This window comes from Aphanomyces astaci, assembly GCF_000520075.1.
Source record: "Aphanomyces astaci strain APO3 unplaced genomic scaffold supercont1.7, whole genome shotgun sequence".
In the NCBI taxonomy this organism is placed as follows: Eukaryota; Oomycota; class Saprolegniomycetes; order Saprolegniales; family Verrucalvaceae; genus Aphanomyces; species Aphanomyces astaci.
The window spans coordinates 1440849-1453459 of NW_009798270.1; the positions used below are offsets into that span (position 1 = coordinate 1440849).

General features: G+C 52.7%; 7 protein-coding genes across 14 annotated transcripts; 5 read left to right on the forward strand and 2 right to left on the reverse strand.

Moving 5' to 3' along the window:
* Positions 1 to 923: 923 nt before the first annotated feature.
* Positions 924 to 2215, forward strand: H257_04400 (hypothetical protein). Of its 6 annotated transcripts, XM_009828901.1 has the most exons (7): positions 924 to 1060; positions 1111 to 1193; positions 1243 to 1320; positions 1373 to 1652; positions 1715 to 1780; positions 1833 to 1867; positions 1922 to 2215. In XM_009828901.1, exons 1-7 carry the CDS (start codon positions 952 to 954, stop codon positions 2099 to 2101), a joined length of 831 nt encoding a protein of 276 aa, XP_009827203.1. In that variant the 5' UTR covers positions 924 to 951; the 3' UTR covers positions 2102 to 2215. The 6 variants fall into 6 exon arrangements, with proteins under 6 accessions (XP_009827203.1, XP_009827207.1, XP_009827204.1 ...); XM_009828905.1 differs by having other exon boundaries at positions 1373 to 1780; XM_009828902.1 differs by having other exon boundaries at positions 1715 to 1867.
* Positions 2216 to 2390: 175 nt separating this feature from the next.
* H257_04401 (hypothetical protein) lies at positions 2391 to 3870 on the forward strand (the record flags this gene model as incomplete). Its single annotated transcript, XM_009828907.1, has 2 exons — positions 2391 to 3122; positions 3181 to 3870. The coding sequence occupies 2 exons, from the start codon at positions 2391 to 2393 to the stop codon at positions 3868 to 3870; spliced, it is 1422 nt and encodes a 473-aa protein (XP_009827209.1).
* Positions 3871 to 3877: 7 nt separating this feature from the next.
* Positions 3878 to 5787, reverse strand: H257_04402. Of its 2 annotated transcripts, XM_009828908.1 has the most exons (7): positions 5616 to 5787; positions 5407 to 5565; positions 4874 to 5360; positions 4748 to 4818; positions 4588 to 4667; positions 4359 to 4532; positions 3878 to 4044 (listed from the first exon to the last, which is right to left on the reverse strand). In XM_009828908.1, exons 1-7 carry the CDS (start codon positions 5761 to 5763, stop codon positions 3973 to 3975), a joined length of 1191 nt encoding a protein of 396 aa, XP_009827210.1. In that variant the 5' UTR covers positions 5764 to 5787; the 3' UTR covers positions 3878 to 3972. The 2 variants fall into 2 exon arrangements, with proteins under 2 accessions (XP_009827210.1, XP_009827211.1); XM_009828909.1 differs by having other exon boundaries at positions 4588 to 4818.
* Positions 5788 to 5881: 94 nt separating this feature from the next.
* On the forward strand, positions 5882 to 7331 carry H257_04403. Of its 2 annotated transcripts, XM_009828910.1 has the most exons (3): positions 5882 to 6107; positions 6159 to 6377; positions 6439 to 7331. In XM_009828910.1, exons 1-3 carry the CDS (start codon positions 5904 to 5906, stop codon positions 7219 to 7221), a joined length of 1206 nt encoding a protein of 401 aa, XP_009827212.1. In that variant the 5' UTR covers positions 5882 to 5903; the 3' UTR covers positions 7222 to 7331. The 2 variants fall into 2 exon arrangements, with proteins under 2 accessions (XP_009827212.1, XP_009827213.1); XM_009828911.1 differs by having other exon boundaries at positions 5882 to 6377.
* Positions 7332 to 7941: 610 nt separating this feature from the next.
* Positions 7942 to 9231, reverse strand: H257_04404 (hypothetical protein; the record flags this gene model as incomplete). The annotated part of the gene is made up of 4 exons (XM_009828912.1): positions 7942 to 8061; positions 8108 to 8766; positions 9089 to 9111; positions 9164 to 9231. The coding sequence occupies 4 exons, from the start codon at positions 9229 to 9231 to the stop codon at positions 7942 to 7944; spliced, it is 870 nt and encodes a 289-aa protein (XP_009827214.1).
* Positions 9232 to 9339: 108 nt separating this feature from the next.
* Positions 9340 to 9707, forward strand: H257_04405 (hypothetical protein; the record flags this gene model as incomplete). The annotated part of the gene is made up of 2 exons (XM_009828913.1): positions 9340 to 9476; positions 9530 to 9707. 2 exons carry the CDS (start codon positions 9340 to 9342, stop codon positions 9705 to 9707), a joined length of 315 nt encoding a protein of 104 aa, XP_009827215.1.
* A 710-nt stretch (positions 9708 to 10417) lies between these two features.
* H257_04406 (hypothetical protein) lies at positions 10418 to 12576 on the forward strand (the record flags this gene model as incomplete). The annotated part of the gene is made up of 2 exons (XM_009828914.1): positions 10418 to 11263; positions 11320 to 12576. 2 exons carry the CDS (start codon positions 10418 to 10420, stop codon positions 12574 to 12576), a joined length of 2103 nt encoding a protein of 700 aa, XP_009827216.1.
* Between the last annotated feature and the right edge of the window lie 35 nt (positions 12577 to 12611).

Here is a 12611-nt window from a genome sequence, read left to right on the forward strand (position 1 = left end):
TGAGGTCAAGATATCGATCATGCGGTGTGTGTCTGCTTACCATACGTCTCGTATGTGTCTGGGATGGCTCGGAATGTTTGTTGGGGAGCGGCAGCGGCAGCTCGGACTGGTCGCGGTGGTTGCGTTGGCTTGCTTTGGTCGGACCCCATTCTGTCGTTGAGCACTTCAAAATTTGCAACGAAATTCGTACTTGCAGTTTGTATTATTAAAAAAACACAAGAATGTTGGTGTAGGACACAATTCAATTGTATTCAGCGAAACTTGCGGTGAATTCAATTGAAGAATTTAAAATAAATATCAATACTGTACCTGAATGACAACAAATCATATTTCAAAGGATGCTGTAAAAAAACACCCACGTCATTGACACAGGGCTGAACAATACAGTAATTACTAACTTCTGTCCCACTTATATTGCTCCATGCCACTTCTTCAGGATTTACAGTTCATGAGGATGTGTCGAGGACTATAAAGAAGTAATACTACTACACACAGTTATACTTTTAAACAGGCAATTCCAACAGCAATCTGAATATGTCAAACTCAAGTTATTTGTCCTAATATTGTGCACGCTATCCTAGAAAGAAAAGAGGAACGATGATCAATTTTCACTGCCCTCATCAATAACTCTTTAGCATTAATAGATGGTACTATCCATAGATAGAGGTTTTAGTACACTTACGTGGTACAGTGGAAACATGCAAAACTGTATAAGCTTATAGAAATTGTTGTGTCAATGACGTGGGTGTTTTTTTACAGCATCCTTTGAAATATGATTTGTTGTCATTCAGGTACAGTATTGATATTTATTTTAAATTCTTCAATTGAATTCACCGCAAGTTTCGCTGAATACAATTGAATTGTGTCCTACACCAACATTCTTGTGTTTTTTTAATAATACAAACTGCAAGTACGAATTTCGTTGCAAATTTTGAAGTGCTCAACGACAGAATGGGGTCCGACCAAAGCAAGCCAACGCAACCACCGCGACCAGTCCGAGCTGCCGCTGCCGCTCCCCAACAAACATTCCGAGCCATCCCAGACACATACGAGACGTATGGTAAGCAGACACACACCGCATGATCGATATCTTGACCTCAATTCTCCCAGAGCAACTGCAGGCGGCGTTGCGTCATTCGGGGTTGGAATCCTCGAACCTCATCCTGGCCATCGACTACACCAAGTCCAACACGGTGTGCCTCATAAGATATGAATCGTACTTATCGACCGATGTACGTGTAGTGGACTGGCCAGCGCTCGTTTCAAAACAAGTGCCTCCATGACATCGACCCGACCAACCAAGTGTGGAACCCGTACCAAGTACGTCGTCGTGCCCAATTCGTTTTCCTCGCCTCATCTCTTGCATCTTCAGTCTGTGATCCACATCCTTGGACGAACGCTGGAAGCATTTGACGACGACAAGTTGATTCCTGCGTTTGGGTTTGGCGATGCCACCACGGGCGGGCGAGCCTGTTTCCCATTTCTCACGAACGGCGACGTGTGCGTCGGCTTCGATCAAGTGCTGCAGCGATACAACCAGATCACACCGGGTATTGTCTTGTCGGGACCGACGAACTTTGCGCCCGTCATCCACGAAGCTATCCGCGTGTGCCAAGCCGAGCGCTCGTACCACATCCTGGTCATCGTCGCAGGTTCATCCAGCTCCCATGCGATGATGTCATGTCCGTATGTGAAATATGCGATACTGCTGTAGATGGACAAGTCACAAGCGAGCGCGAAACCATTGAAGCCATCGTCGCCGCGTCCAACTTTCCGCTTTGTACGCACTGACTCCTACATATATACTAACTTGCGATCTTGTTCGTGTGTAGCCATCATCATGGTGGGCGTGGGCGATGGGCCTTGGGTATGTATGCTCTCTCTTTGCATCAATGCGACCTTTGTGCTCATGTTCTCGTAGGACACGATGGAAAAGTTTGACGACCAACTGCCTTCCCGCCGCTTCGACAACTTTCAGTTCGTCGAGTACGCCAAGATGCTTCGGTTCAACCGCGTGAACCCGGAAGTGGGCTTTGCCACAGCGGCCCTCATGGAAATCCCAGAGCAGTACAAACTCATCCGCAAACTAGGCATGCTCTGAGATAATATAACCACGGGATGCTCGTGTATATATATAATTCCACGGGTGTAGGGTGTCAGGAGTAGTACTGACATTCATACCTGTGGGGGATGCAAATCTCTGAACTAAGTGAAGTTACTGTACTCTATTCAGTTGGATGTCCGCCCTGAGGTCTTAACGCTGGTTGGCATGGCCAACGGGTTTAGTCGATACTGACATGTCAGTGACAGACAGCCCCCGTGTATTTTAAGACTTATCTGTTTCACGCTGCTTGGTGACACGCGACTAAAGATAGCATTCACATGACGCCATGACGCCACCGGTGCCTTCCGTCCTCGCTCCGCCGCTGCACCCCATCGAACTGCTGGACCACCTTCTCGGCACCCTGCTCCTCGTACTTAGCCTCGGGTTCGTCTTGCTCGTCGAACTCACTCGGCGGCGCGTGCTGTCGCTACACCAACTGACGTTTTGCCTCGCCAGTGCCGTGTCCACACTGACCATCGGGGGCTTCGTCGAGCACAACGTTCCCAACGACGTGCTGGATCTGGCCCTCTTTGGCTATTACACCCAAACGTCCACGCTCCTCCAGCTTCGGTACGCGCCGCTCGTCGGTGCCGTCGTGGCCACAGTCGCCTTCCTTGTGTTCATTTCCCTGTGCTCGTGTCCATGTTGTTGTGTGGTTGATGGCGACGGGTCGCACCAACGCTGCGTGTTGACGCGCCTCCGTCACGCCCTCTCGGTGTACTGCCTCGCGCTGTTTGTGTTGTTCCTAGTCCTTGGAATGCGATTGAATGCCCGCATGAGACTCAGCGCCATCAAACCCGTCGGCGGAACGCTGCACTGGCAAATGCTGCAAACGCCGCTCTGCGTGTCGACCTTGCACGTTGGTAGCCTCGCCCTCGTCGTTTTGAAAGATGTGCTTCACCACGCAGCAGCACCGCCTTCCACTACATATCAACACAAGCCAGCCCACTCCCCTCCCTCCAACCAACTCCTTCAACCTATCCCCCAACGCCCACGTTCGCTGACGACAAACCCACAGGTACATCATCTGAATTTGCATTCGCCGCCCAACAATTCTCAATCGGTTTTACCAATAGACTATCCCGACCAAGTACCAGCAAGGAGGAGCCCTTCCGCACTCTCTGGGCCGCGTTCCTTCAAAATCCACCATATCCCCACCTCCTCGCCATCCCGCTGACGCTTCAGACGACGACTCAAAACCATCCGCCAAATCGTCGACACAGGTGGACAAGGCCCCTTCACAATCCGGCAGTCCCGCCCCCGAACCCCCCTTTCGCGGGTCGTCGTCTCCAAGAAGCAGCAACAAGAGCTCTGTCGTCCAACGGGTGTCTCCCGTCCGGCGCCGGGCTGCGACCGAACGCGACTCGACCCCTCCGCCCACCTTGACGCGCCGACGAGCCACCCCCGTCGCACAGTCCCCCGCCACCGCTGTGCCGTCTCCGGGGGACATGTCGGGCCTCATCAGCAGCGAAAGCGAAAGCGACGACGACGTGATTGTGCCGTCCGCTGTGCGGCAATTCACGTCCGAGTATGCCGTGGCCAATCGGCTCGTCGCGGGCATTTTTCGGGGTGGAATGCCTCGCCAAGATCGTCAGGACGACGTAGGCAACGACAACATGCCTAGTCCTACGAGTCCGTGGGTGTTGTGCTACGACGAAGCGACGGCAGCACCATATTACTACTGCCACGCCACTGGCGAAAGCAGGTGGGAGCTTCCCGAGACATCCGTAGGCGCCGCCGCCCCCGTGCATTCCAAATGGGAGTAAACACAACATGAAAACCACTCGCCAAGTCTCAATTTATCGTCCAGTTATGCACACTTTTTGTTTATGTGGAGGTTGTTGCCGTCGCATGTCTTCCATATATCTCTACTTGGCCGAGGAAGTCGACGGCGACTTTTTAAAGTAGTGGTAGATGAGCGAGTCCACAAACCCGGCAATCTACATCGTACTTGAGATGACATGATATTGTCCAGTCGATTCGAAATTGGATTGTTTGGGTGGTCATATCGAATGAACAGCAAGCACCAAATATATATATCGACCAATCAAAACCCAGAATATTAATCAAGTAGCCAATCAATCTCCACTCTTCGACCAATGCAACATCGCATTGGTGTGTGACTTCAATTAGTGTGATACTGACGATCTTTACATACTAAAGTCAAACAATCGATCGATAGGTTTGGCAAAGAATCAGCACAAAAGTCAGCCAAATTTCGGGTCAAAGAAAGACAATAATACATTGACCTTACCGACACCATGCCGCCGACGATGGCGCAGACGCGCATGAGAAAGTGAGTGAAGGGCACGGACGTCGCGTCCACTTGCACGACGAACGCCGAGAGTTCGAAGATGAAAAATACACCTGGCAGCACCGACATGGTGCCCCACGGGTCCAAGAATCGTGTTTGCTGCGTGTACGAGAACTACCAACGACGTCAACAACGACCAGTCAAAAGGTATCGGTACAGCAGTTTATACCTGGTTCGAATACCGGGTGGTCACGCCGTCGTTGTAAATCGTCGGCACGATTTTCAAAAAATACTGGTACACCGCGCCACCTGGATCAATAGAAGATTCAAACGTCCGTTAACACTCGATTTGAATCGCGAGCGACGGGGGATAAACGTTGTCTTTGCACCTCGATCCGCGGTTTTCGCCACGTTGTCCAACGGTCCCTTCATACCAGGGTACGGCTCTCCGAAATACAACCTAGACGTTAACGTCAACCAGACTTTTTTCGCTCGTATATATAACAACAACGTACTCGTGGATAATATGGCTGGAATTGTACGTGAATTGCTGGCCTGGCAAAAACTGATGGACGAGGCGGCCCTCGCGGTGGAACGTGCGGCCCAACCCGACGTGGAAGTTGCCGGCTACACGGTTGACGAACATGGAACCGTGCAAGCGACAGCCCTCGCCGTTCTTGGAGTCGACTTCTTCTTTGCCGCGCTCCCGCAGACATTGCTCGGTCGACTCGGCGTCGTCCAAGGTCTTGTCGCTCGTCATGAACGCTTCCTTCACCTGGTCGCATGTGTTGCAGCACGTCAGCCCTGAAGGATGCGTGTTGCCGTAGCAGCTCCCGCAGTAGTCGGCCGGGAGTGGCTCCAACGTTTCCGGGTGGGCGTTCGGTACGTGGGTCATGGCTTTGCCGATGGGAGTGCCGTCGGCCGCCAAGCGCGTCTTGAACACGGTGTGATGCATGTTCACTTGGAGATCCCCCGCGACGTCCATCGCGTTCATGTGCGCCTCTGCTCGACCAGTTAAATATCTTTGAAATGAGGTGGACCAACATACCACGGCACGTCAACGCGGGGTAGCTGATGTCAAACGTAATTTGAAGCTTCTCGGTCGTCGACGTGTCCACAACCATGTGCTCATGCTTGCTCACGGTCAAGAAGTCTCGTAGCTCCGACAGGAACAAAATAGCCATGATCACCATCGCCACCAGCGACACTAAGTGGTGGCATGCTGACCTTAGCAGAACACGACAAGGCGTACTATACCTGTGGCACCTGCCTCCGTTTGAACCTTGAACTCTCGATGGAGTTTGGGGTACACATCCACCTTCTTGAGAATCTGGCGCGTGCTGAACGAAGACTCCGTCGGCACAGCGCCGCCGTCGTCCCTGCCAGTGTTGCGCTGGCGAAGCATAGTGCTGTATAATCTCTGCGTACGTGGCTTGAAATGCGGAAGAACGGATACGATATCCGGATTGGCGGTATTGCTTGAAATTTGGCCAATCAGAGAGAACTCATGATCAAGTCCACATTCGTTTTCTGGACGAGATTGCGATGTGCTCGTTGATGCGCTGTCAACTTCGTCGTTCGTTCTCCACATCTAACAAGCGTCCGTCAAGACAAACGCTACGAGAGAGGTTGGCGTCTGGACCTTCATTGGCCCACTTCGTCAACGCTACCGATCCCCACGTCAGCGTTTCGACAACCGAAAGCAACATGGCGGTGCTTGACGACCTTATGGCACAATTGCAGCGTGGGGTATGACCTTATGCATGGTAGACATCTGCATGCCCTGATTGCGTTATGCAGGAACGCGAGGATCATCTTGTCGACACATTTGGTCGCGTGCACAACTACCTCCGCATCTCCCTCACTGAGCGGTGCAACTTGCGATGCCAGTACTGCATGCCCGAAGACGGCGTGCCATTGCAACCATCTTCGGACCTCCTCTCCGCGGCCGAGATCCTTCGACTCACGACATTGTTTGCCCAAGCGGGTGTGTCAAAGCTTCGACTTACAGGCGGCGAAGTAGTACACCCACGCGTCTTCCATGTTCAGCCCCTCTCACAACATCATTCTTCCTCCTTAGCCCCTCATTCGACCAGACATTGTGCCGCTGGCCGCGGCCCTGCACGCCATTCCCGGCATCGATTCTCTGGGCATCACGACCAACGGCTTGGTGCTGTCGAAGCACCTCGCGGCGCTGTGCGCACTGCCAGCGCGGCTCAACATCTCGCTCGACACATTGAACGAAGCCAAGTTTGCCAAGATCACGCGCCGCAACGGGTTCCAAAGGGTGTGGGCGGCAATTGAAGCGGCAGTAGCGGCATCCCCCGTGCAAGTTAAGCTGAACTGCGTAGTCATGCGCGACTTCAACCTGGACGAAGTGGCGGATTTTGTACGGCTGACAGCGCGTCTAAACGTGGACGTGCGCTTTATCGAGTGGATGCCGTTCGACCAGAACCGGTGGAACGACCAGACCTTCGTCCCCTTTGCAGAGATGCTAGCGGGTCTGCATGCCGCCTTCCCCGGCATCGCCCCCCTGGACAACCACCCGAACGACACGTCCAAGTCGTTTGCGCTGCCCGACGCCCCCGGCAGGTTCAGCTTCATCACGAGCATGAGCGAGCACTTTTGTGGCGGCTGCAACCGCCTGCGCCTCACCGCCGACGGCAACCTCAAGGTGTGCCTCTTTGGAAATGCCGAGGTGAGTCTGCGAGATGCCATGCGCCACGGAGGGTACTCGGACGACGACCTGCTTCTGGTCATCCAAGCCGCCGTCAAGCGGAAAAAGTTTGCACTCGGAGGCCATCGAGACATGCATGGCATTGCCAAGGCCCAGAACCGACCCATGATCCTCATCGGTGGCTAGACGTTAGCCGTACTACAAAATGTGTGCTTGAAGAACTCTCGTAAATGTCAAATCGATTCAAAACTGGACCTTACAGACAACGAAATAAATATAGATCCGCCTAAACCAATCAAATCACGTTCTGCGTGAATTTCTGCCAATCCAAAGTCTGATTGGGCACAACCTGATACTATTATATATATGTCAGCTTAGTACTAAACATTGCATGTTATAGTTTGTACAAGGTTAAATAGATTCAACTAATTGACTAAAAATAGTCCAAATTTGGGTGAAATGCACAATATCCGCTAACGTTACGTTACTCCAACAACCCTACTATATCGCTGGCATGACCATCATCGGGGTTCGTCGCTCGATTTGGCCGACAAAGGATGGAGCGTCTTGACACCGGCATCGATTACCGTAATCACGGACTAAGCCATCATTTGGCCCTTGTCCTCTTGCTTGGCGTAGCGATCTAGCGCGTTACAAGCTACAGCACCATCCACTTGGTGTGACCTAGTTGCGCCGTAGTCGTAGGCGTCCTTTCGATGTGTAGCTGGGCCTCCACGGAAGTCCCTTCTACTTGAGACTGCAGACTTCCTTCTACTTGAGGCTTCGTGGCCTTCTCCTACCATCTTCTCCTCCTTGACACGATAGATCTTGCTTTATGCTGTCGTCGCTTTAGTCTTTCGTTGCTTGAGACTTCATAAAACTCTTCTCTTGTCCAACTTTGACTCGTTAAAACGCACACACTTGTTCATGAGGTATTAGCAACATTGCCGTCTTCAAGATATGCACCAATGTATGCACTGGCGGTTTCTTGGTGGCCCCATCCGACATGTGACGTGTGGTATTAATCTAAGCATGCGTCAGAATTCCACATCAATAGATGCCAAATACATACCAGTGGACCGATCTCGGCGCTTCGGGCTGCTTTCGCGACGTCTGGGACTGCCACTATCGCTACGACTGCGTCGGTGTCGTCGTTTTTCAGACGGGGAGGCCGAACGTGAACGACGACGGGGCGATGAGCGACGTCTAGGCGACGAACGACGGCGGCGATCAGGACTGCGACTGCGGCTGCGACGCCCACCACCACCTCCACCACTGCGACCTTCTTGCTCTTGTTGACGCATTTGTTCTGGTGTTTTTCGGCGTTGTTGCGCAAACAAGACGCCGACTTCGGCACCATCGATGATTGTACGATCCATGGACTGCTTAACTTCCCTCGCCTCGCGAATGTCATGGAATTCAAGGAATGCAAATCCTCGTGGCTCGCCGGTGGCGTGGTCCTTGGGAATGTAGACATCGCGAATGTCCCCATTGCGACGAGAAAATTTGTCACGCAATTGATCTGCTGTGATATTGGCCGGCAAGCCACGAACGAGCAAACTTTGGGGGACCGGATCTCCGCGACGGGAACTGCGGTCTCGACTCCGACTCCGACTTCGGTCGCCCCTTCGATCACTACGACGGCGATCGCGAGAGTCACGTCGGTCACGAGACTCTCGGCGGTCACGGTTTCGCGGTGGACTGCGTGAAGCACTGGGGGAAGAGCTTGGACTGCGACGACCCATTGTCGTTGATCGTTGGCGACGACGACAGCAAAAGTAGAAATGGAAAAATAGCAGTACCTTTGTAGGGTGGGAAGAAATCTGAAACAACCAAAGATAATTGGCGAGATCCTGAAATTATGGAATGCTTTTAGCCAATCGAATTGATTATTCTATTGTATAAAATAGTGTGAAATCCATAGAACAATCACACTATTAACAAGCAAGTTCAAGTTCTGTAGGTTGTTCCACAATGAATTTTGAACGTTCCCGCCAAAACTTTTGACAAGTGTAGTGTAGCCTCATCAGGACCCACGTAAACCCCGGTCTACCGGTAGTGGCCTCTGTCTGGGGACTATGAAGAAGACCAATATGTCTTCACGTTCTTCTTTGGCATGGCCTTGTACCTGGTGATCTTTTGGTACTTCTCGACCCCGTTGTATTGGTGGTCGCCACTGCCCATGATGGCGTGCATGATGGTGGTGTCGTTGATCGAAGGGCTGATCTGCCGCGTGTTCTGCACCGTGGACGACTAGGGCAACATCATCCCCAACTACAGTACAGGTCTGCGTTCAAGGTCAATATGCGCAAGCTTAACGCGCTCAAGTCGATCAACGCAGGCAACATCGCGCCGGGACGACCTGGTGAACATCATTGTGTTCACACGGGCGTCGGCGACGGACTCGCAGAGCCCGTGGGCATCATGTGGGGCAAACACAAGTCTGTACAGTACAAGACCACCGCGTGATTCTTGTCGGTGCGTACACCCGCAGCTGGGAAGGGTCGGCGTGCGTATTTCTGTCGGGCATAGTCATCCCCGCGCTGCAGTGCGCCAACTTTGACAACTTCACAATTGCTCGTGTCCATGCTCGTGTTGCCCCCCACACCATGGACACCCCCGTCCTCATGATCGGATGCGGCGTCATCCTGTGGTACGTATTTGATCTATAAACCAGTCAATAAGTCGCTTGTCTAACAGAACAACTGAAAGTGCACATCGGCCATGACATGCATTAACTCGGGTACACATACTAGTACAGTAATTTCTCTGAGCTCGTGATTGATGACCGATATCACCAATTATAATGGACACGTTTCATCAAGTTGACAGTGCAAAGTGCACTTGGCCTAGTTGTTTTGGTGAAAACACCCCGGTAATACTGAAGCATTTCTATCGTTAACGTTATTACAAAAATCCAACGCAGAAAATGCACACTAGTAGTGTGGACGTTTGCTCGAGATATGTCAAACACAATGACCAACTTCATCCTCCATGTACTACATAGTATGTAGTGCTTGTGTATGTAGTACATACACAAGTACTGTCGCTTCACCTAAATGATGGATATGCAATGCAAGTGCTGTTGTTCTAGTGCCCGGTAGAACAATGAACGCTCTAACGTTACTGTAGTGACGCAAGCCATCGGAGCTAATTTTGCCGGCCTATTCGTATCATGCTGTACAGAATGTGACCGACGTCACCAAATAAAACAAGTTTGTTACACGAACGTGTCATCATTTCAACATGCACCCCCCTGGATCTCGGGCACATCTGAATCTCGTCCGGAAAGCTTCCGCGGCACATTCGCAAACCTCCGACGAACCTCGCCCCATACAAACGTGCATATATATCTCAGTTTCGAGTTGGGTGCGTTGTCGCAATGCAAACGCGCGGCGATGAACGCCGCAGTGGCGACATGGAGCTCGGTCGAAGGCCGTCTGATGGTTTGGTGACACCTGACCCCCACCCCCGCCACAGCAGCATGGACTTGGACGATCAAAGTCGACCACGAGAAAGCAGTTGGCTGTATCGATCCACTCAAGATGCCGAGAGCCTGGCGAACCTCGATGGGGTTGACTGGGCGGAATTACGCGCCAGTGACGGCGATACTGTAGCGCCGATCCTGCCATCCACGAGTCGAAGCCTGTGCGTTGTATCTGCCGCCACCATCCACGACTGCACTTTACCCAAACTAAAGAAGCAACCGTCCAACAGCAACCTGATAGACACGATCATGGCCAAGTCCAGCAAAGGGGCGATGACCAAACAAAAGCAAAAACATGGGCAGCAGTGGACAACGTGCGTGACTCCAGTCACAATCAAGGAGTCTCATCCACAGGCTGCTCTTGGCCCTTTGATCCCTGTGGTATGGGTCCTCGGAAGCGTTGCCTCCGTCTCGTCCACTCTCGTCGGCGCGGCACTTTATCATTCAGACGTGTTGCGATCGGGATTGTCGCTCGAGTCCTTTCCCCGCGCGACGCTCATCCTCGTGGTTCACATTGCCCTTGGCGTGTCGTCGTTTGTTGGAGGAGTCGTGGGGGATCGAGCCATCCATCGCATGCACGTCGTACGTGGAAGTGTGTGGCTGTGGTGCATCGGCGCGGTCATCTTGGCCGTGGGGGGGCACCCCTTCGTGGCCTCTCGAGGGCTTTACGTAACCGGCCTCATCTTGGCGTTTGTCGCGGCTGGTGGACTCATGCCCAACCTCGTCGCCACAGTCTCTCTTGTAATCATCTACTCCATGTACACCCGATGCCCTACTAACCAACGCTTCACGAGTAGGGTCCAATATTCCTCCAATGCGCTCTCGTTCAACTAGCCGGCACATCCCTCACCCACGGCCTCTTTACTCCTTTCCCCTCTGCCTCTACTATGGCGTACATCCTCGTTGCCCTTTTGACTCTACTATCGACGGCAACACTGGTCGGGATGCACTTGGCTACGTACCGTCGATGGCTTGGTCCTGCTCCTGCCCCTGTGGCCAGCTTGGGAGTGTATGTCTCCAGAATCTCGCTGCTCTGGAGGGGGTACTTTGCAGGTGTCCTGTGTATGATCGTGGGGGGTGCTGTTTGCGCCATGAGTCTCGTTTGCGTCCACGACGACTCGCGTTTATATGGAAGTCAGTTTGCCGTGGCTACTGCGGGTGTCATCCTCGTCGTCGTGGGGTGGCTCTGGACGTTGTTCTGGGGAGTCGCTATGGTGCATCCTTCAGGGGCGCTGCGGGCATGGGCAGCTCCGTCATCTCTAGTTTCGCCCCCCACTTCTCCCGTTGAACCCACAAACAGTATCATGAGTCCTCCCGATCTATCGGACTCAATTCCCCCTATGGGGGGTCAAATGGACTGCTTGGCCCCCATCCTGGCGATGGCTGTGTTTTCCTCGTTTGTGCGGGGCCAGCTGTACACGATGTACATCCTCCAAGCCTGCCAATGCTCCCTTCGACTCGTAGGGGGGATCACATACACCCCAGAATACACAGCCGTGATAGTCCATGTCGTGGCACTAGCGGTTGCACCAGGAGTTCCCCGAATGTTGCCAAGATTGCCACCTCGTCTTGGCTTGGCCATGCTGTTGTACCTCATCGCATCCTTCCTGTCGGGGATAGTGGAGCTGTATCGACGAAGCAGTAGTCGCATCGGCGGCCACGACTTGGAACTTGTCGACAGAACCGGACCAACATGCTACAAGAATCCAAGCGTATTCAGCATCCTATGGACCACGCCCCAACTAGCGCTCGTGGGAATCTCGGAAGGAATATTTCAATCCACAGTGGGGTATGTGGTGCACCAGGCGTGGCCTCCGATGTTCCGCGGGCTTGGACACGGTCTTTTGGCCTTGTGTCATGGCGTGGGGTATTCCACGGCGCTAGGGATTTCGATGGTCGTGGCAAGATGGTTCACGGCACCTGCGCCAGCAGACCTCGTGCTTGTGTTCCTACTCGTGACGTCCATGGGCTGCGCTGTGATCGCGTGCATGAAGCGGCTGCTCGTTCTCGACGAACGACATCGAATATGGCCCGATTTATTGCCATCAACTTGACGTTAGTAGGAAAACTAGTGTGTGACTTAAATTAG